Below are 21640 nucleotides of genomic sequence, written 5' to 3'. Positions count from 1 at the left end.
CCCTTGAACCCTCTGTTACCGACTATCGTCTGCATTTTTCGTTGAATGGCATGAAAAAACACAAAAGTCGACAAAATGAGTAGGGGGTGTGGGAATCACTTTTTCACAGGAGGGCGCTCAATCAGACCCTTTGGCTATAGCTAGGAACCTGGTACATGTACAGACAATAGCTAGTCAGTGCAGGTTGTAAGGTTATACACACTAGCATGCACAGAAATTCACTATGTCAGGAATCATAGAGACACGCATGCCTGGATTTGAGACACGTATACATGTCCTCTGTTTTACACCAGTACCTAGATAAAAATCGGACCTTCAGGGACATCCATGCAGAAAGGCCCATTTGAAGTAAAAATAAAATAAAAAGAGAAAAATATTCGTGTGGACAGTCGTGTGGCCACACAGGCGGTGCTCAAACAGTCCGCCGGGTGGAATACTTTTTTTAAAACTCACTGATCAACGGGCTCTTTTTTTTAACTCAATCAACTGGCTGGGGGGGGGGGGGGGGGGGAGGGTGGTCCGATGTGTTTAGATCAGCCACTGTCTATGAGAATGACGGTCATAATGATGGTCATTGGCAATGCGCTGTTTTAAATCTTATAAAACATACACTGTTAATTGGATTGGGGAGCCACTGAACACATCACGTATTACTTTGGCAACACGTGCCCACTCCAGGCCATCCAGGCCGCAGCCAATCTTCGGCATGCACACGTGCTTGACACCGTTTGCCTCACAGTGCGCTCGCATGCTTTGCAAGCTTTGGCGCAGCGTTTCATACGTCGGCTTCTGGTAGTACTTCTCCTTGGTCACCAGGTAATAGACAAATCGTCCACTGCGCTGCAAAGAGGCCAGACCACCGGGGCGAGCACCCTGACGCTGCAGCTCACTCACGCCTCCAAACTTGGCCTTGAAGATCTTGGCAATTCCCGCACCCATTCTGACGTCGGCGCTGATGCAATGTGCGAGTGCAGCTGTTGCTGGGCTGCTAAACAGGTCACCCTTAACTTCAGTTAGGATTCCACCAACTCCACCCTCTGCTGAGGCCATGCTAGAAGAATCTTGTGACTGATCTGTACGTAGACTGTTCACACCGTTTACCAAACGTGATGTGTTCAATTCCCTATTATTAAAAGCCACAAATTGAAGTCATAGAACACCAAACCCTGCAAAATACACTAAGCTTTTCACAGCAATGCAGTGCCTCAGGCTCCTCTGAGCTTCACGATGGCAGCCTCACACGCACCCTTGCTCTAACTCTGTTGGTTCATCTGTAGAACTAACTGCTAATGCTTATGAAAAAGGACAACAGTTACACAGCCAGATCAAACTCACTGGGTCATGGACCAAAGTCGAGAGAAAATAAAAAAGATCGCTGCTCTCGAGCACTTGCATGCACTCGATCGACTCATTTCAAAGTTTTGAACCACATGTACATGTGTGTCGTGCACGTGTTGCATGCATGGCTATGATATCGATAACGACGTACGTGATCTGAAAAAATGATGCAGCGCTGCACGTGCACGTAGATCTACGTATATGTATGGATTGTACGAGATCATGTTTTTTGATTGAAAGTAATTAGTTGAAATGAAACATGCAAAGATGAGAGATTGAGAGAAGACAGCTCAACTATTTTGCAGTAGATACGCAGCCCCTTTACTATGAGCTATGATGAGGCAGGAGTAAGAACATCAATGTAGCACCTTACAGTTGTATCGCATTATGTCGATGGTGAGGAAGTCTTCCTTCGTGGTCATAGGCGGTGGTATAGCGGGAGTGTCTTGCGCCCAGCAGGTAATTGTATATGTTTTAAATTCATTCAAGAATTTCATGGCCATGTATTAAACACCGCTAGTAGTACAGAATAAGTATCATAATTGCCCAATGCGAAATATCATAATTGAAATGTACAGGGACTTGTTGTTTCGGTGAGCGCCACACGGTCACCAACACATTATTTGACCTCCCCCGTATAGGTATTTTAAACTATTTTTCACACTTCAGCACAAGAAAAAGCACAAGAAAACCTCTAAAACTAAACTCCCTCTCTAAAGCAAATGAAATGGAAATATTTGTGCATATGGTAGGGTCATGGTCAGAAGATTCATTGCGATCAAGTTAGTTCACCTGGGTCATTTACGTTCAATTTAATTCAAGAATTATATTTATTAGAATCTCCAGAGGCAATTGTAGGCGGCCTATCTTGGGCCCTACAGAATGTAGACAATCATACAGGTCTGGCAGGACTTTACGGCTGAATGCGCGCCTTGGCCTGCGCCCGCGGCCGTACGCGCGAGGCATTGATGAAGGCGAGAAGTCCTGCCAGACCTCTGATCGTGTTTCAGGTTTTCACTTTCCTTGCGCCGCGTATATAAGCGCGGTACCATATAGGGGTGGAGGTCGGGGATGTGGTGGATAGACTGGACTACGGCTACGTGGACTTGACTACGAGATTATTTGACTGATCACACCCGAACTCAGGAGTCGGAGTAGTACATTTCCAGACTGAACTACGAGATTAGTGCATTATAGCCATAAGCATGCAGTCGGCCTGAAATACATGTGCCCTGCTACCAAAACACTCAGCAATCGCCATGAAATTCTTATTTTCAAAGTTTTGTTTCGAAACGAACCCAGAACGGTAGCCAACAAAATTTAATAGTAATTCAGTGCGAAAATAAGAAAATAGAATAATAACACCCGGAAGCGCTAAAATCAAAATCAGGAAAAGTGAAATTATAAACCACGTAGCGCTGAAAGTGCACCAAATAATAATTTAAATAATAACAAAACCTATAGTAAAGAAAAACGGACCAAGAAACTACAAGTTACGCTATAATGTCCACTAACACCACCAGTTAGTTACTAAACAATCAGCTCATGCGATAACATTGCACAACACTGACCAACGGTACTGACGTTCTACAACTAACTGGCTAACAGCTCTAGCACATCTTGGATGCACACTCCAACAGCCTTTTTATTTTATTATGGCGTAAGTTGTAATTTCTTGGTCCTTTTTTCTTTACTATAAATTTATCCTTGGCTCTCCATCCGAGTCCAATAACAAAACCGAGTCAAAAAACCAAGAAATCAGAACAAAGAAACAAGCTGATAAGGCCACCCAAATTCGTTGTTTCGGGTCACCCAACCGACCGTCATTTTTCACCCGACCGCGAAATGTGGTTTTTTTAGTGTACATGTACAATCAAGAGTACATAACCCCCCAGAGTGTGCAACGCCTGATCCAGCTCTGCATAGGGTCTTGGTCGAGCGTAGTCGGATCTTCTGATGTCATGCGGACACTTCACACCAGTGCAAGGCCGGTCTCGAGGCAGGGCTCCGTTGTTTTTGATCCGTGAGTACCCGCGACTCCCCGGGTTCCCCTCGAATGTGTACGGTATTATGACGCAAAGATCCGATTACGCTCGACCAATACCCTATGCAGAGCTGTATCAGGCGTTGCACACTCTGGGGGGGGGGGGGTATGTACTCTTGATACAATGTACATGACTGTGTACACACGCGATGCTAATGATTCTAAACCCCGTGCACGAAAACAGCAAAGAGCAAGGAATTTCCAGCAGTCCTAACATTGACCTCGGAAGTAGCCAAATTTAGTGACAGGATGCAGTGCTTGGTGACGCCGCCTTCTATTTTTGCCGATCCACAATCGGTCATGAAACAGCACCAGCTCTACCTCGCCGCTCATTGAGAGAAGTTTGGTGAGAACTGCTTGTCAAACTTGTTGGCCAGCGAGGCCAAGATCTGGTCCTGAGGGGACAATGACAGCACTGGATCGCCTACGGTGAGATATGAACGACTGGCTTGATGGACAAAAGCCTGGATATTCGATATGCACGATCTACATAGTGACCATGCATGTATGGAAATGGCAGAAACCAAAATAAAATAAGTAAAAAATAAAATAAAAACCCGACCGACCGACTCTGGTACGGATGAGTGAAGTGACCCGAAACAACGAATTAATTCTAGGTGGCCTAATAAGAAAGTCAAATAATAATTTCGATGAGGATCAAAATTTTCAAGTCTTGTGTACGAAGAAGCTCCAGAAAATATGTACAGATATCAAAGGTCAATATTACTGTACAAGCAGAAATATTCGTCTGGAATTTAATTTCGTCTTTTTCGTCCAAGGAGCTTTTGGACTAAATTAAATGTAGGACGAATATCGATTTGTCCAGCTTTTCTATACACTCTTATGATCCATGGGCGAAACTTTCAACCGGACGAACTCCTTTTCTTTGGAGTTGGACGAAATTATTGACCGACGAAATGTTCTGCCTCTACAGTATTGACCTTTGATAAATAGTACTAGGGGTGAAACAATTATACCGAGTACTCGAGTACTCGCTCGTTTTTTTCAAAAATAATCGTACTCGGAATAAATCAGAGTACTCGTTCATACATGGTACATGCCTTTACCACTGAATCTGCAGTTTCAGAGCAGCAGTCGGCAGATATTGATGTGCAGACTGTGTGGGGAACATTTGTTCATGAGTAGAGGGAGCCCAAATGACCCACCAACCAATATACATGTACCTGAGAAAAAAAATGATTGCTACTCGGTTCAATCGGGGTTGTATCCTGCGATTTGAAGGCCCTTTGTGTACAATTTTAGGAGATGAAGGATACTCGAATATTCGATCGCAGAAAATCAGAGTACTCGAACTCGGGATCTCATTGCCAACTTTCACCCCTAATAAATACCCACACTCATTAGTGACCACACCATCAACAGTATCAAATTCAAATAAATTTGCTTTGACTCAATACATACCTCTGCACTTTTCCATGTAGCACTGCACTTTTCCCTAAAAAGGAGTATTTTATAAACAGTGTATATTGGCTTTTGAAAAGTGAAGGTCAACGTATACGTATAATAAATGTGGTAGCCGAAGGATTTATTGCAATTACATATCAGTTATAAAAACCTCGGGGGGGGGGGGGGGGCTCGGTTTTTATACTGGTATGTACCGTAAAGTACCGTTGATCCGGCCCCCACGCCAAGTCGCTTCCCAGCTTGTTTTTCATGGGGGGGGGGGGGGGGGGGCGGGAATTCAATCAAGGCTGTTTGGTGCAGTGTCGTTGTACGACAATGCGGTGTTGTATCTTTCAGACGCAAACAGGTGAGAAAGGTCAAACTCGACATACACATTCACACAGACTCTCGCCCAAATGTTTGTTTGCGCACTAGAAAGTAGTACGAGGTTGGCTGTATGCATATGGACATGAGTACAGAAAGACGCATAATTTCTCTACTGTATAATTCTGAAGTCGCTTCAGAGACAGAAAATCGAGGGGGGGGGGGGGGGGGGGAATTAGAGTGGGGGCGGATCAACGGTACTTTACGGTAATTGCAATAAATCCTTCGGCTCTACATTTATTATATACGTACAGGGAAGCTGGAGAACTATTTGATATTAAAATTGAATATGATATTGGCTCTCTGGAAGTTTGCTCCCCGGAAGAACTGTTGCAGACGAGGAGTTTTTATCTGCGTCAACTCCGTTGAAGTTGCTTCCTGAATCCAACTGTCGATCACATCGCATGTCTGGCTGTCTGGCTGTGGTGGCTGTAACGAGACAGCCAGAGGAGCAGAACTAATGCTGCTGGCAGAGGAGCTGAACTGATGCTGCTGGCAGAGAAGCTGAACTGATGCTGGCTGTTTTGGGAGGTGGTGTAATGCTGGCCGTTAATATGTTGTCCCAGTCCCTAGACAGCAGGCCGATCTCCATATCTGTAAATCTAGGGAACACATCGATCAAAGGCACGGACTCTGGCTGTGCGATCTCGGCCCTTGCTGTGCTGCTGTGCGGCTGTGCGCTGCAGTGCTAAGAGTCGTTTCGTTTCTCTTCTTACCATCTAGGATGTCTGACATTGTTCTTTCTTGTGCAGTTGTCGGCCGCGTATAAGATGTCAGGCTGTTAGAGTTATGATGACCAGTCAATGCCATTATGTGCCGTTGCTCAATGCCCTTACCGGGCAACATCGACACAACAGTAGCGCGCAGACAGTGGTTTGTGTAGATCTGTGTCAGTTGGGCATCCTTTGAAATCTCGGGCATCATATTGCCGAGAGTGGTCTTGCCCAGTGGCGAGTTGCAGAACCATACTTTGTCTTTGATGGCATAATTCTGCTTCGCTCTCTGAAAAAGAGCAGGACAGTCAGGGTGCAGGTGTGCCATCATCATTCTTAGTGACAGCAGTTGAGCCTGGTCCGTGATTATTCCGGCACCGGCGGAGTGACGAGCAGATCCGCGCCCGCCTTGATACTTTTAGGTAGCGAAGCCCGCCGAGAGGCGTGCAAGCTCACCATGGTCATCGGTGCCGAATTCTACATCGGTCTTCGTGATCTTGCACTGGACCTCGCGACCACGGAGGCCAAGATGGAGTGTGAGGAAAAACCAAACATATCTGGTCAGGTTCTCCGCCGTTTTGCTTCAATCAAAGAAATACGATATCTTTTAATGTCAATGTCGATTATTGGATCTTTGTGTTGGACAGGATTACTGTATCCTTCACGTTTGTTCTTTTTCAGAACGCCGTCCAGAACATCATTGGATTTCTGGAACTCAACGTCAGTGTAGACGTTGAACTGACGGTCATGACTTGTCAACTGGCGCTGGATGGCAGCGCGGAAACCATGGTAGCCAGGCTCTTGGGAGTAGCCACCGTCTTTCCGTCTCATGGATATGTAACAACGGCTGAGCACATTGTTCAGCGCCTCTCGGGTGCACTTCCGCAGGTCGCACTCCAGACTGTTGTCCTTCAAACACTTGTCGAACATCGACAGCCACGTGGAAGTCGTGTCCTTCGTGGACTTAGGTACTCTCGAGCTCAAAATCTCCGCAATATCTGCGTCAGAGGCGACCACGAATCTCTTCTTGGCAGCAGGCTTCATATCAACAATATACGAAAGGTCACACAAACTACCAAAACCACCAAATACGTCGGAAACTGGCTCAAAAGGAAAGAGAATGAACGATCGCCCGCGCATGCGGATTACGAGTTCTGTCGCCTGGGATGTCATTGACCACGGGCTGTATTGCTACTGTATTTTTTTAGGTTTTAGTGCCAACAGCAATTCTGAACAGAGAATTGTTACGAGTAGTGACTAACGGTCCACCAATTTAGCTAGATCCTAATACAGTCAGGTATTGGCTCGCCATCCAAGTTCAAATTCTGAAAAGGTAACCTTGACCCATCAAAGCGAAAATGATAATCTTTTACAGTGCGGACTATACTGCAGTTTGTTTCATGTCCATGCAACCTGTCAACAACAATGGCCGCCACTGTTCTTCTTGTCTGATTTGCAGCTATCCGAGTCCTCTCCCGAAGCTGACATTACCGTGATTGCCGCTTCCCCTCTCATCAAAGCCGTCACAAACGTCAGGCAGGTATGGACATCTTCAACAGAGTTCGCTGGCGATCCAGAATTGTGCTGTGTGTGTGTAGGGGAGAGGGGCTCTGATATGCACTCACACCTTGTTTATCTAGACGGTCCAGGACCGGGCACTGCGCGTAACCTTGAAGTGTCCGCAACTCTGAATCCCATACGTTTTGATAGGGAATGGCCAGAGATATAGCGTATGATGTCACTACTTACGCAACAAATGACACAAAAGTAGTTATTGAGCAACTGTCTTGGATGCGAAGTTTTAATAACTGCAGGGAAAAGTACAACTTCGAACCGTTAACCACCATCATCAGGAATCAAGAATTTCACAAACCTGTTTCTGTGCTTTCTCATCAAGTGAAATACAAGCAGCCAGAACCAATGAAACATATACCTAGATAAATAGCGTCACAAGGGTGGTAACCATTGAGACTAGAGGGTCTAAAACACACCATGTCAAGACAATCATTATATATGAAGAGGTTACTGTGATGCGGCAGCATGACGCTGTCTGGCGATATAGCACAGAGGAGACCATTAGCGCTGGTGATAGATTCGGCATCAAAGCGCGATACCGCTTCTGGGTTCTTATGCTTAGCAGTATCGCCGTGTCTTGTCTGCTTGTGTGTATATCTGTACTTGAAGCACACTTACATTGAGCTGACTATAAGCGTTTGCTGTTCTCAGGAGGTTTGAGTAAAGCTGTGTTTAATCTCCTGTGTCTTGTTACCATGGCAACAGCTATCCCGTGCACTGACTGGGTTTGACGTCACCGAGAAGGAGCCCTCGACGCTGAGTGAAGCGTATCCGAATATCGCTGTCATCCACTCCAGCGTGCTGAAGCTTGATGCCGAAGGGCAGGTGAGATCAATTGAGATGATAGTGAGAAGTGCATAGAGCATTAGAGGTGTTCTCTGACGTTGTTTGGACTAGGGAATTCGATCCAAGTTCTGGGAAGCCTTTGCCAAGACCCATTTAGCTGCATAATCCCTCAGTGTCTGGAGATATGTGGATTTTGTAGAAAAAAGAAGAAGAAAAAACTCCACTACAACGGCACTAGATCCAAAATTAGATGCAGAATAGGCGCAGCAACCACAGCAGGCTAGTCAACTATCCAGAGCTGATTTGAATGTTCTCAGTACAGGAAGTAAGCAACCATACTGCCTGGCCATGTATCATAATTATACGCTGGCATGTGGGGTTCATGCATGTAGATTATTCATGTTAATGTGTACGTGAACCCTATACATCACAGTTTCCCATGCATGTGTGTGTGTATGCATGTGTGCGTGCGTACATGGATGTTTGTGTTTTGTATAGACTGTGCGCCTGAGCGATGGCTCAACAGTGCAGTACAAACGCCTATGTATCTGTTCCGGGGCAACACCAAAGGTGAGCAGCATACATTTTCTGGGAGTTGGTAGTTTCTATTTGCAGTGGACACAAACTGATAGGGTGCTTCTTGCCATATTTATCAGGCACTTTTGAAATTAGTATGATTACACATTTACAATTATTATTTTCTGAGTCGTGAGGTGGGGTTGAGGTGGGGTTGAGGCAGGTCCACCGAGTCACTGGGTAATGTCTTCATTGCAGTGCATGTTTACTTCAGATATGTTGTTATTGCCTTTGTAGGGGATACCGTAAAGTCTTGTATAAAAGCCGCACTTGAATAGAAGCCGCCCTCGAATAGAAGCCGCAATTTTGGGCCCATCAAATCACACATAGGCCTGGTTTTAGTGTTGACATACATAGAAATACCTGTCTTGTATAGAAGCCTGTCTCATATAGAAGCCTGCAAAATTTCACCAAGAAAGTCATAGAAACCGCGGCTTTTATACAAGACTTTTATACAGTCAGACCTCGTTTATCCGGTCCTCGTTTATCCGGATCCCTCGCCATCCGGAAGAAAATCGCTGGTTACCGATGTGCAGCATATGTTATGCATACAACATAACGGGACCTCGCGATCCGCATACCGGTGCATGATTTTGTGTACAAACTGGTTAAAATGTGTACAAAAAGCTTCTTCGTATCCGGTTGCATGTGGCTGGCTAGCGCTTGCAGAAGCTAGTATCAGGGAGTTGTACAAGCAAATGAGGTCCTTGACCTGCTGGGTGTATGCGGACAGCACTCAGTTGCATGCACTTGTCATTTTTCTCGCTTGTTTTACATACTGGGCACGCTAGTTGTACTGCATAGGACCTGTCTACATGTATGTACGATGTCACTGCTTTTGACATGCCACATGCATATACAGTATGTGTGTTCAGTTATCCGGTTACCTCGCCTATCCGGATGTTTTTGTGGAAAACAGATGTGTGCGGTTAAGCGAGGTCTGACTGTAATACGGTATGTTTTATACAGTGTAGTGATGGCTTGATAGATTGTGTTTTCTTGTGTGTGTGTGCATGCGTACGTGCGTGTGTACGTGCGTGTGTACGTGCGTGTGTGTTTGACGGTATTCTGCACTCGCACTTGCCTCTTTTCACCGCACTGCTGCAGCTTATAGCTCCTGACAATCGCCATGTGATTGGCATCCGTGATACCCAGAGTGTGTCTGTAAGTGCCTTGGCACTGTGGTGGGTTTTGCTGTGCTGTATTTTACTTGTAGTGTTAGAGTGAAAATTGGCTAGAGCAGACTTGCTCCTTACCAGCTACACTTCAATCATCCAACTTGTTTCTGCCATACGCTACAGTGGTCTGACTTGTTTCTGCCATATACTAAGGTGGTCTGACCTGTTTCTACCATAGGGTAGAGGGGTTCCGGGATACGTGAACGGTTTTCCATACCAAAATCCGTGGCGCGCTCCGTGCGATTTTCCGGCACGGAGAAACCGTGTGGATGGCTTTCTTACGAACCATGTTTCGTATGGAGATTTTGCGTCATCGAGTGCAGAAAGCTTTTTCGCGTTCAATTTTGATACGAGAAACGTTGATTTTCCGCGGGAATTGTGATCGTATCCTAGGCAATGACGGCAAACTCATAATTTCCGGAACAGTTCACTACTCGAAAAGAATGTATAAAAAATCCGTAGCACCTCTGTGGATTTTGGCGCAGAAAATCGTACTCCGGAACCTCTCTATTATTGTGATCTGACTTGTTTTATTTTGTTTTGTATGTTGTTGCTCAGCACTTGACATCTGCACTGACGGGTGCTCGCCGTGTGCTCATCATTGGCAATGGAGGAATAGCAACCGAGCTGGTGTGAGTGCTGACAGTTTCCACACCAGCATATCCACTTTGTCACTACCTTGCATGTACTTTAAACTATTTAAAAGTAACACAATCATGTTAAAGGCTGATTGTGTACTGCACTGCTTTAGCTGCTGAAATTCACACGGTATTTTGAATATCCGGATTGTTTGGACTGATTCTCACTACGTGACGAATGCTCACTGATGATTATCGCAGGAAAATGTTATAGAAGCTGCTGGGACGTGTATTTCTTACATCGATGAGTTGCTTGCAGAATTTAGGCCCATCCCGGCCCCTCGACCTGCTCATGTCGCTGAAACAGAACGCAGAGCAATGTACACTCCTGAGAAGACGGTGGGGTATTGCCTGCCAGAGCGGGGTCAGGATACCCCTAATCGCGTCTTCAATGCGATCAAACAGAGTAGGAGTATCCACACGGGTTCTTGATAGGAGTGACCACCGAGGCTGTAGCCCCTGAATGACCGCGCCTGAGGTTGGGTAGATGCAAAATCATCCTGACGACGAATCTGCTTGACCCAGTCGGCAGCCTTATTGGCTCCCTGATGTACATGTATGAACAATGCGTACTGGGCACTCTGTCGGTGCCCTGCAATCCACATGTCAGTGTGCACCCCCTTTTCCCCTTCAGTACAAAAAAAGTACTCTCAACTACTCCCAACCGGGTCACAAGTGCCCTTTTTTCGAACAGGTCCAAGTACCCTGGCCCCGGAGCAGACACTGATCTAAACTTTTTTTTTGTTCCGTGAAATTTCGATAATAGGGACCTTTCGCACCACGCGTACGGATACGAAACGAATGCTGATTCATCACCTGAGTTCGAGGATTCATCACAGTCCCTGCGGAGAGCTCGTTTTCACGAATGGAAGCCTCTTCATTCGTGGCACGCTCCGAATCCGTCAGGTACACATTTTTTTGCAAGGCACACACGTTTTGCCAGGTACACATCTTTTCCCTTGATTCCATGATCCATGCACGTGTGCGCGAACACACCCGTACGCCAAGCTACCGGCCGTATTCGTAGTTGCCATGCACATTTGCATTACGACTTGCGAAACCTGAATCTGCTTTCAACGAAACGATTACGAGTCGAATCAAACTTTCGTTTCGCGTTCGATTCGTAGCAAATGCGAAAGGTCCCTAATGCCAGATGGCCCCTTATAACTGCACAATTTTCATCATTCTGTCACAGTGTGCCGATAACCCAGCGTGACCTGTAGTGGATGCAATGAAATACAGTGAGCAGGTGCAGTGTTTTAACTTTTAAATTATCTTTTCTAATAAGACTAGAGCCTCTTTTACGGGCAAAATAAACACCATGAATGGAAATGCAATACAAAGTTGGTAAAAAACTTAAGAAGTGAAATGCAATGTTAATATTTAAACCTGTTTTGTTATAATAGTTCTGACAGGGATTTTGTCATCTTTGCTTTTGTCTCTGCGTAGATACGCCATTGACGGTTGTGACGTCGTGTGGGCCATAAAGGACAAGGCCATTGGCAGTGCATTCTTTGACAGTGGCGCTGCTCACTTCTTTCTGCCTGCCCTGTCCGGTGCTGGCAATGCCGATTCCAGTCACGGCAATGCCGAGGCTGGTGATGGTGTTGTACCGGACTGTGAAGTCTTCATTGCAAGCAAGCGTATGAAGTACCGATTGGAAGGTGAGAGTTTGGGGTTTTCTTTCGTCTACAACTATATCTGGTACTGCAGATTACTGTTAATCAGTGGGACCAACTACCTATGTCATCAGTATTGTCTGCTTCACGGAACGAAAAGGTTTAGTGATGACCCTCCCCCTTCAACGAAAAATATATTGACTTGACAGCTAGAATGGATTGATGTTTCAGCTATCTATAATTTTCAAAACGAAACTCTCCTCCACCCACCCACCCACCCATAAACGATACTTTTTCTCTTCTTGAAAAAGATCGATAATTACGGACGGCCCCTAATATAGCTGTATTGTGCATGTTTTTATGTTTGCATCTTGTGTCTGGAATTAGTGCGTATCGTCGCATCTGGTCACACCTTCAGCAGTTACTGTAGGTCTTGTGAGTTACCAGTATGTTGTGTTTTTGCTAGCTACCTGAATTGCCTTTCTATCTCTGTGGAACTGCTGGTGTGGACCTGCATGCACAGAAACACCATCATCATCGTCATCACAAGCAAGCAGCTCTCACACATCAGCGGACAGTAGCTGTGGCATGGGCAGTGCGCTAGGACCCGACTGGTCCGAGCCGACTGGTGCATTCTCCAAGCAGGCGAGAAGTCCCCGCCGAACGGTATGTCAGTCAAGCCATGTGTTAGCACCCACAGAATTGTACATCCCTAAGCGGTGTCTTGGTTTTGTCTACCGATGTACTACCGGTACATGTACTTATAGACCATAGCGCTGCATGACTGGTGAGCCTTACTAAAGACTCAACATGTTCCGTTGTTTCATGTGCGGCTCAATGGCCAAGTGGCAAGGCGTCGGTCTCGTAAACCGAAGATCGAGGGTTCAATTCCCTCTTGAGCCTTTTTTTCTTTTTACATTGACAATTTTGCGTATGCGGGGACATGTTTTGGGCTTGGTTCACAGTTGCCAGTTCACAGTAGAGAGGTTTTGCATTCCGAATTTCGGAATGATTTTCGACTGTGCTTTTCCGAAAAAAGCGCGTGCCGAAAAACGGCATTTTCAGTGTTTTGCATTCCGAAAATCTGATTCGAATTCGTTTCCAAGGGTTGCCATGCAAAACAAAATGGAGAGCGTCGAAGGGGTTGAGCAGGATCAAATCCATGTGCGCAGGTCAAGCTGCGGTTCGAAGACGAGGACGGACTGATGGTGGACCAAGTGATCCAACACTGAGCTGAAGACGAGGTTGGCGAGCTACTGTCTTGTACTGTCAGTAGGCACCATGGCAAAGGAAGATAGAGTGTGATGGAGTGTGAGAAGATTAGTAAACATGGCGAGATCAGCGAGCGCGAGAGCAGCAAAAACCAGGAAAAATCAAATGTACATACCGTATATTCTCTATTATAAGCGCCGTGCTTATATTGTTTCAACACCCCTCTACCCCGTGCTTATATTGGAGACCGCGCTTACATTGGAGACTGCGCTTATATTTTTTCAACCAATACATCCATACAGAGCAAGAAGAAATACATGCTAGATATCATGCATGCAGCATTGATTTCCACCAAGACCGTGCTAATAATAGAGACTGTGCTTATAATGTTTCGAAAGGTACTCACAGTGTGCTAGTATTAGAGACTGTGCTAGTAATGGAGACCTGTGCTTATAAGTATCTATTATTGCACGATTAAAGAGGTCAATATATGAAATATAGAACGAGTAAAAGACCGAGGTCCCCCGAGGTCTTTTACGAGGTCTATATTTCATATATTGACCGATTATGAGGGCAATAATAGATTTATCACGACATAGCATACCTAAACTGTTTTTAGCTGTGTTTATAGGAAGAAAGGAATACTATTATAATAGTACATAGTATGTACATATGCCGTTTACATTGGACATGACTTCTCTATAAACAGAAGTTTTCAGTTGTCACTTGTAGTATGTTCCCGAAGTTCTTTGACTGAGAATCTGACAGTTTGGGTTCAAATCCCAACATTTGGCTTCAGATTTTTCTTCTTTCAGTTCTGATTTTTTTTCTAAGTTGAGGAAAAAGTTCTAAGTCCTCGGGCTAAGTGGTCAATAATAAGCGGTCAATATAAGCGGTCAATATACAGGTCGTCCCTCGTTAATACATAATCTCTGGGACTTGACAAATGTTATGTATTAACGGGGTTTATGTACTAAACGACAGTGTACATAACTTGCTTGTATACCAGAATTTTTCACTTTTTTCAACTTTTCTGAGTGTTTCTTGCTGCCATGACTAGGGAGCGAGATATTCTTGATACCCTCGAAAAAACATAAAAATTATGTAAAAACGGTCACAGTCAGCGAAGATTCTACAGTTTACATGATACATGCCCAGCGGCGCCTGTACAGTCACTCGAAAAAACAACAGAGCTTCGTCGGTTTGTGATGTGCGCTCTGATTTCTGAGCGAATTGCGTCCACAAGTAGAAACTAGAACACGATGTGCCTCCACTGGAAGGCCAAAAGAACAACAAATTATGTACTATTGAGGTAGGTGGCATGCGGGTACGGAGAAATGTTATGTACTAACGGGGTTTATGTACTAACGAATTATGTACTAACCGACAAAATTTGTATAGAAGTGACCACGTTTCGTCCGGGACTTGAGATTTCTTATGTACTAACGGGGTTTATGTACTAACCGGACTCGTATTAACGGGGGACGACCTGTATGCTGATATTTGACCGCTTAGAGATCACAAGTTTCTGTGGGGGTCAATAATAAGAGAGTGATAATAGAGAATATACGGTACGTGGAAAAATTTCAAATAATCGAGAGCAGCAGAAAGCAAAAATACAAACATAAAAAATACACTTTTTTGTATTCAAATATGCACTCCCAAACATGAAAGAGCCGAAAATCCATTTTCGGAAAACCATGCACTTTCGCCACCACACTTCCGAAAGTTCAACTACTTTTTCGACTGCTGCCGCCACATTCCGAAAATAATTCCGAAATTCGGAATGCAAAACCTCTCTAATCTGACCTTGGGTGATCCCCCGGTTTCTCCCATTGACAAACAACAGGCAAGCCCGGCCGGCCGTAAGGTGATTGTACACTGTACATTCCGTGCACAGTGACCAGGTCTGCTCTCGATATAACAACTCTCACTTGTACATAAACCTCGCTAGTAAGTAAAAAAATCAAATCCCGCGCCGAAACAGCATCACTCCCATACAAATTTTGTTCTACATCACATAATCCTACATAACATAAGCCTCGACATAACACACGCTACGGCGCGGTCCCCGACGCGCGCACTCTCGATACAACATAAATTCACGTGCACGGTACGATCAAGCCCTAGCTGTAGCTAGGCAGTTTAGTCCTACATAACGTAAACCTCGGCATAACGCACCCTGTGGCGCGGTCCCCGACGTGCACACTCTCGATACAACGTAGATTCACGTGCGCGGTACGATCAAGCTGTAGCCGTAGCTAGCCAGTTTAGTCCTATTGTGCATATATTCTGCGGCATTGACGGTATCTGATGTCGATGGTGGTACAGTGTGTATATGTTTGCACGGTTAAACCCGCCTTGTAATACCCTTCATTTTGAGGTACATCTTGTATTTTACACACGGTTTTCTACATAACATAACTCTCGATATAACATAATTTTTGCGTGGTCCCAGAGATTACGTTATATGGAGAGTAGACCTGTAGTACAGTGTAGTACAGTGTAGTTTTTCTTCTTCTTTTTTTTTCCTCTTTGAGCCTCTTGTACGGGCAAAATAACACATTTTGTGAAGAATCAACACATAAAACGAATCATCAGATACAGTATTTACAGAGTCTGTCACTCAGTAGGATCACTGCACTGTGCAGGTTCACTGGATGCGTGCCTCCGCCGCCACTAGCACAGCAGGGGACTCAGGCACGGCAGGAGCAAACATGCTCCTTGAGCCACGCAGGCACATAGCACCACAAAGCACCAGGGCAAACCCAAGGCGGCAGCGCAGCAAGGAGATAATCTGCCCGTATGGCTCCTTACTCTTCTCAGCCAGGAGAGAGGCGATCCGCGTGAAAAGAGCATTGGCATGCTTGCCATAGCCACCAGAGGCAGAAAGCACAACGGGCACGAAGGAGGCATGCTCAACTTCACGTACTCGCTCTTCGTACTTCCGGCGCTTTTCCTGTTCATGGCGTCTGTAGCTAGCAGCGAGGGAGGTGGCACGATTCGAAGACGCAAAAGGGTCGAACACCCGTACATCAGTAAAAATGCGCTCGAATCGGCCACCCCACACACCACTAGCCGCAACGTCCAGCCGAGCTTGCTCCTCCGTGACAGCTGTGCGATGGCGGAAGGCCTCTCCGGTGACGGGCTGGAGGTGGGGTTCCACTGTCACGTTGTGAGCGACCTGCCTTAGAGCTCTGGCGGTGATGTCCCTCACCTCGTTATGTCGCAGCGTCGGGAAGCCACCAAACGGGCACGACAGGGCGTGACTCACATTCAGCGGCTTACTGCACACGCAGAGGCTTGGGAGCCGAGGAGGTGTCCAGCCGTACCGGAGGCACAGGCCATCCCGGAAATCTCCCTTGCTGAGTGTGAAACCATGGCGGCTGAGGTGGCGGCAGGTCAGCCAGCTGGATGCACCCTTTTCTGAGGCCAGGGCGAGAACAGGGGCCAGCTCCCGGTGATCCGAGCGAAGAGCGTCAGCCATAGACTTGAACGCGCTCCGCTTCTCGGCCCAAACCGTCGCCTTGACCGTCCGGAGCTGAGTCAGAGAGTCGCCAAGAGCCGACTCCTGCTCCAGCAGGCGAGACACGAGGCTAGCCGTGATCCTTCGGGATGAGGTGTACTGTTCAGCCACTGAACAAGGGTCTGCCATACCCAGTCCCCCAAGCCGGCAAGGCAGAGAGAGTAGGGAGCGAACAGTTGTCCCAGGTGGAGCCTGACCCGTGATGGCCGGGATGAGCCGACCGCTGATTGCGTGTTCCAGCGGTTCAAGCAGGGACGGCGGGATGGAGGAGGTCCGGCAGAGGAAGGACCACTTGTTTTGCAGGCCCTGTGTGAAGGCGGAGTAGGCGGCCTGTGGCTGCGATGCAGCGATGGTCATGAGCTGCGCAACTTCCTCACACCAGGTGGCGACCTTGGACTGGACAAATTGTTCTATAAACTCATCCGTGCCCAAAGGTGCACCAAGGTGGCGGCAACCATCACACGTGACCTGCACACCGGTCCCCTCGAACATCTCGATAGCAGCTGCGTACCTGGAGGGCTTGACCAGGAGGAGTGACTTCTGGGCATTGCAGTGGTAGCCATACCCGGGACCGTGGCTGACGAGATTGTCCCACCATTGGCGAACAGGCGTTAGCTTGCCACCAGCAGTGTAGTACAGTGTAGTACAGTGTAGTACAGTGTAGTACAGTGTATAGTGTATACACGAGTGCGATTGTTTTATGATTGAACATCGCCATCATGTGGTGGTACCTACCGTATTTTCTGGAGTATAACCCGCACTCTGAACACTCAAAATTCACCCAAAACGGGGGGGGGGGGGGGGTGCGGCTTATACTCCGACGATCAAATTAACGATGATAAATGGGCCAGTGCATGCGAAAACGTGTCTTCGGGGGAAACCGATTTCTTTCAGAATTTTGAGAAAATCGCTTGGAAAGAAGAGTTATTTTTTTGTGGCTCGACCGCGGATCTTGTCTACTCGATCTCAAGACGACAAGAGAAGCGACCGACAAGCGATCATCATGGACGTGGCGCGGCGGCGCAGGAGGAGTTGGAATTAGCACTTGAGGAATGGCCTCTGAGTAGACACACTCGTGGCAGACGCCGAGCAGCACGCCGGTTGAGCTGTACCGCTCACGTGATTATCGTCGGCGCGTCCGAAGAGATCGGCAAGGTTTATTATCGAGGAGGAAGACGACAATTTATTTGGCGAGTCGTGAATCGGAGCAGTCGGCAACTAGCAGCTGTTCTGCTCCAGGCCCGTCGCACCGACTTTGGAGATGGGGCGGCCATGGAAGGGGGGTCGGGGGGTCCTCCCCCGGGAAAAAATTTCAAAAATTGAAGCTAATTGCAAGCATTTCCGGGTATTTGGTGCCATTTCAGTGTACGGTAACTACAATGAAAGTCTTTTTGATTTTGCAAGAAACGAAGAAGACGCTACGATCGGGGACGAACATTACCCTCCCCCGGGAAAAAAATTCAAAAATTGAAGCCAATTGCAAGCATTTCCAGGCATTTGGTGCCATTTCAGTGTAGCTGCAATGAAAGACTTTTCTGCAACAAACCACGATCGGGGACAAGGATTTGTCACGTTTGCGCTAAGCTGCGATCAATGTGCTTCGTTGTAATGTGCTTCAAAAAAAAAAAAAAAAAAACGGCCGAAAAAGTGGGGCGGCCTCAGCCGCCCAAGCCGCCCCGGCTGTGACGGCCTTGTGCTCACAGTGACTCTGACGAAGCCCCAGCTAAGCGTCCGGGAGTGAAAGACTCCTGTGTTGAGGTTGAAGGCGAGTCGAGAGCGGATGAATCAGGCGGAGATTCTGTGGCCTCTGCAAGCGACGATGAGCAGGACGCGCTTCAGAGCATTGCCGCTGTGGAGTGACTGATTCTTGAAGGCTGTGGCTGCGTTCGGAACTACCATTTCAGCAGCTTCACGTCGAGCGCAATCCTCCATTACGACGAGTAAATCTCGGCGATGAAATCGAAGGACCTCGGCATTTTTTATATTTGTGCGCTGGCTGCGCTGCACGCGTGACGATCCTGTCGATTGTCGTGCATCAGTCGACAGCTTCCGCAACGGAAAGGACGCGCATCACGTTTGGATACACTGTGATGGGACAAATCGTGTGTCGAACCGCATTTATGCAGCTCCATGTGGTTGGCAGAATATGACTGTCTGCAAGTGGACAAGGAGAACATTAGCTGTGACCCTGGTGCACATGGAAAGCTGGCAATGTGCCTTGGAATAAATTTACTGCAGAAGTGGGAGACAGAGCGCAGCAGTTTATTCTGAACAGGCTGAACTACAGCTTAGTGTTCGGTCTCCCTTTGTCTGTTGCACCAAGAGGGAGAGGTGAGGAATCTCCCATGAAACTTACCTTCATCCGTCGCCTACAAGTTTGTCCTTTCGGAACATGTCGAGCAGTCTGGTGAAGCGCAAACCCTGGGTTACCATATTTTGTTTGTATCTGTGGACTAAGAAGTGCAAGTCCATCGAGTTCATGACGCAACGGATGGATGTGTTCAACAAGTGTGCGCTGCTCCGGGACGATATTTGTTCTCCTCGTGCAGAGGATGAAAAGAAGTCTGCAACGGAACCACACCGTGACCATGTTGTCTTTGCACAAAAGGAACGCGAGTTCTTGTTAGGTCAACGCTGCAAGAATTTGCTGGACAATGTTGCCCGGTTTTGTCTGGATAACAAGGCAGCCTTCATTGAATGTCTTGGCCAATACTGAAGGCTTATACGCAAAACTGTTGCTGCTTTCAGCGACGCTGTAGATAATGCATTATACAAGGCATATTCCATGTTGGACAATGCCATAGAAATCATGGTCTCTATGTACTTTTAAATGTGATATCCAGCTTCATCTTCCACAGAGTTGTTCTCTAGACCCCAGTGATTGGTTTTTAAGAAAGAAAAAAATTCCAAAAATTTGCCCTTAGACACGGTATTGCATGCACTGGCCCAAATAGGGTAGATGTCTGTATTTCGCGGCGAAAAAGGGGGGGGGGGGGATGTGGCTTATACTCTGGAAAGTACGGTATGTGGTGTGTCTGGCTGCAGTTCATCACCCACAGCCACCGGCGTGCTCAGTTCACATCTCCAGATTTCAATGTACACATAGTTGTGCTGGATTGGCAGTGGGGCTGGCGGTGGTCGACTCTCTCACCCATTACCATGCTTGATTTCACATACATGTAACTTACATGTACAGTATCAGAACACACTTCATTGGTTCCTATTGGCAGACGCCACCAGGAAAGTGGTTCTGCAGGGAGTACTAAAAAAAACCCGGTAGTACTCCCTGGTTCAGAGCCTCGGTAACAGCATGTTTCGGTGGTATGTGAGCCAAACGTAAAGAAGAAACAGTGGTGAACATGTACAATGAGTTGATACTATCCACTCATCTGACAAGTTGTGTGGACTTTCCACTTGCCATACTCGGACTTGAGTGAACAAGCTCTCTGCTCTGTTGGCGTGTTCATGCCGTTCTTGGATTTGTTGCTCAGGGTGTAGTCGACGTTGTGTACTCCTGTGAAGTTGATGAGATTCTCGAGCCGAACCCTGAGCTGTATGTGAAGGAACATAGCCAATCGACTGTCTCCACCGGCATGAAAGGTGAGCAACAGTTGTTTGTGATCATGACGCTCTACACTCTACACTGTGCGGTGATGGAGCAGCAAGGAACGCTCAGGAAGAGTGAAGAGAAGTAGAGCGAATGGTGCTATTAGTACCAGCAGCGCTGACGCTACTGATACTATTATTACCAGGAGTGTTAACAGTCGCAGAGGCAATTTTGGTTGGCTTTATCATGAAAAATGTGCAGTTCTGACTCTGGAAATACGGTACGTCTTGTACATGCCTGTGTATTTGGTAGAAATTATTCGGATGGAGTGATTTTGGTTTTTGCATTTGTTCCAGTATGGCCGTGCACATGTAGATTACAAGATCTTCAGATGTATTTACAATGCCATGTACACAATCTGCGGACAGAGCTGTTTCGTCCTTTGTGGGCTCATCAGCGCAGCATAGAGACACTGATGCCATGTACGTGTATATGGTGTGCCCGCTGCAGTAAATGACTGGCCGGTGTTTGTGCGCCTCACCAATGGCCAGCTGTACGGCTGCGACTTTGTTGTATCGGCGACCGGGGTGCTGCCACAGGTCAAGCCGTTCACCGACTGTGCCGAGGTAAGATGCAAAGGCAGCAGGAGTGCCTGCAACTTGTGTTTCTTTCTGGCCCTGGAGCCGTTCTATTCACCACTCACCAATATAACGTTGACGGCGCAGGGAAAAGCTACGAGACACATTGCAGCAGAAGCATTGACAAGAAATCTGGCACAGTGCACTTGATATCTCATGGTCCCAGTCACCCAATGCCACTTCCAGCATTCCTTCTGATTTTGTGATCTCTTTCGTATCAGAGAACCTTGTGATCTCTTTCATATCAGAGAACCTTCTGGAGTCCACCTGGTTATCATTTCTGTCCTCTTCATTCTTCTCTTCCTTCATTGGTCTAGTTCAAAGTTGCTGAGGATGGAGGCCTGGTTGTTGACTCGAGCATGCGTACGAATATTCCGCATGTCTATGCTGCCGGTGATGTCTGTTCTGCTGGATGGACTCCTGCTGCTCAGTGGATCCAGGTGAGGCTTGTTTTTGAGTGTG

The 21640-nt window shown here is 46.8% G+C and overlaps 2 protein-coding genes and 1 non-coding gene across 3 annotated transcripts in view; 2 read left to right on the top strand and 1 right to left on the bottom strand.

Annotated features, from left to right (window-relative positions):
- Positions 1-152: 152 nt before the first annotated feature.
- LOC135807080 (ADP-ribose glycohydrolase OARD1-like) lies at positions 153-1388 on the bottom strand. Its single transcript, XM_065321155.1, has one exon. It carries the CDS (start codon positions 1048-1050, stop codon positions 598-600), a length of 453 nt encoding a protein of 150 aa, XP_065177227.1. The 5' UTR covers positions 1051-1388; the 3' UTR covers positions 153-597.
- A 218-nt stretch (positions 1389-1606) lies between these two features.
- Positions 1607-21640, top strand: part of LOC135805123 (pyridine nucleotide-disulfide oxidoreductase domain-containing protein 1-like) — a 35564-nt gene continuing 15530 nt past the window's right edge. The window contains exons 1-11 of the mRNA XM_065319124.1: positions 1607-1797; positions 7343-7423; positions 8164-8283; positions 8743-8814; positions 9928-9984; positions 10557-10630; positions 12086-12300; positions 12779-12921; positions 20485-20593; positions 21051-21166; positions 21496-21618. Coding sequence (XP_065175196.1) covers positions 1726-1797; positions 7343-7423; positions 8164-8283; positions 8743-8814; positions 9928-9984; positions 10557-10630; positions 12086-12300; positions 12779-12921; positions 20485-20593; positions 21051-21166; positions 21496-21618 — 1182 coding nt within the window. The 5' untranslated portion in view covers positions 1607-1725. The remainder of the gene's footprint in view (positions 1798-7342; positions 7424-8163; positions 8284-8742; positions 8815-9927; positions 9985-10556; positions 10631-12085; positions 12301-12778; positions 12922-20484; positions 20594-21050; positions 21167-21495; positions 21619-21640) is intronic.
- On the top strand, positions 13087-13158 carry Trnat-cgu (transfer RNA threonine (anticodon CGU)). Its single transcript has one exon. It is a non-coding gene; the product is annotated as a tRNA-Thr (tRNA).

The sequence above is a fragment of the Sycon ciliatum genome, chromosome 1, assembly GCF_964019385.1.
Source record: "Sycon ciliatum chromosome 1, ocSycCili1.1, whole genome shotgun sequence".
NCBI classification, from domain to species: domain Eukaryota; kingdom Metazoa; phylum Porifera; class Calcarea; order Leucosolenida; family Sycettidae; genus Sycon; species Sycon ciliatum.
The sequence above is the reverse complement of the archived record's forward strand: the minus strand, read 5'-3'. Positions and strand labels throughout refer to the sequence as shown.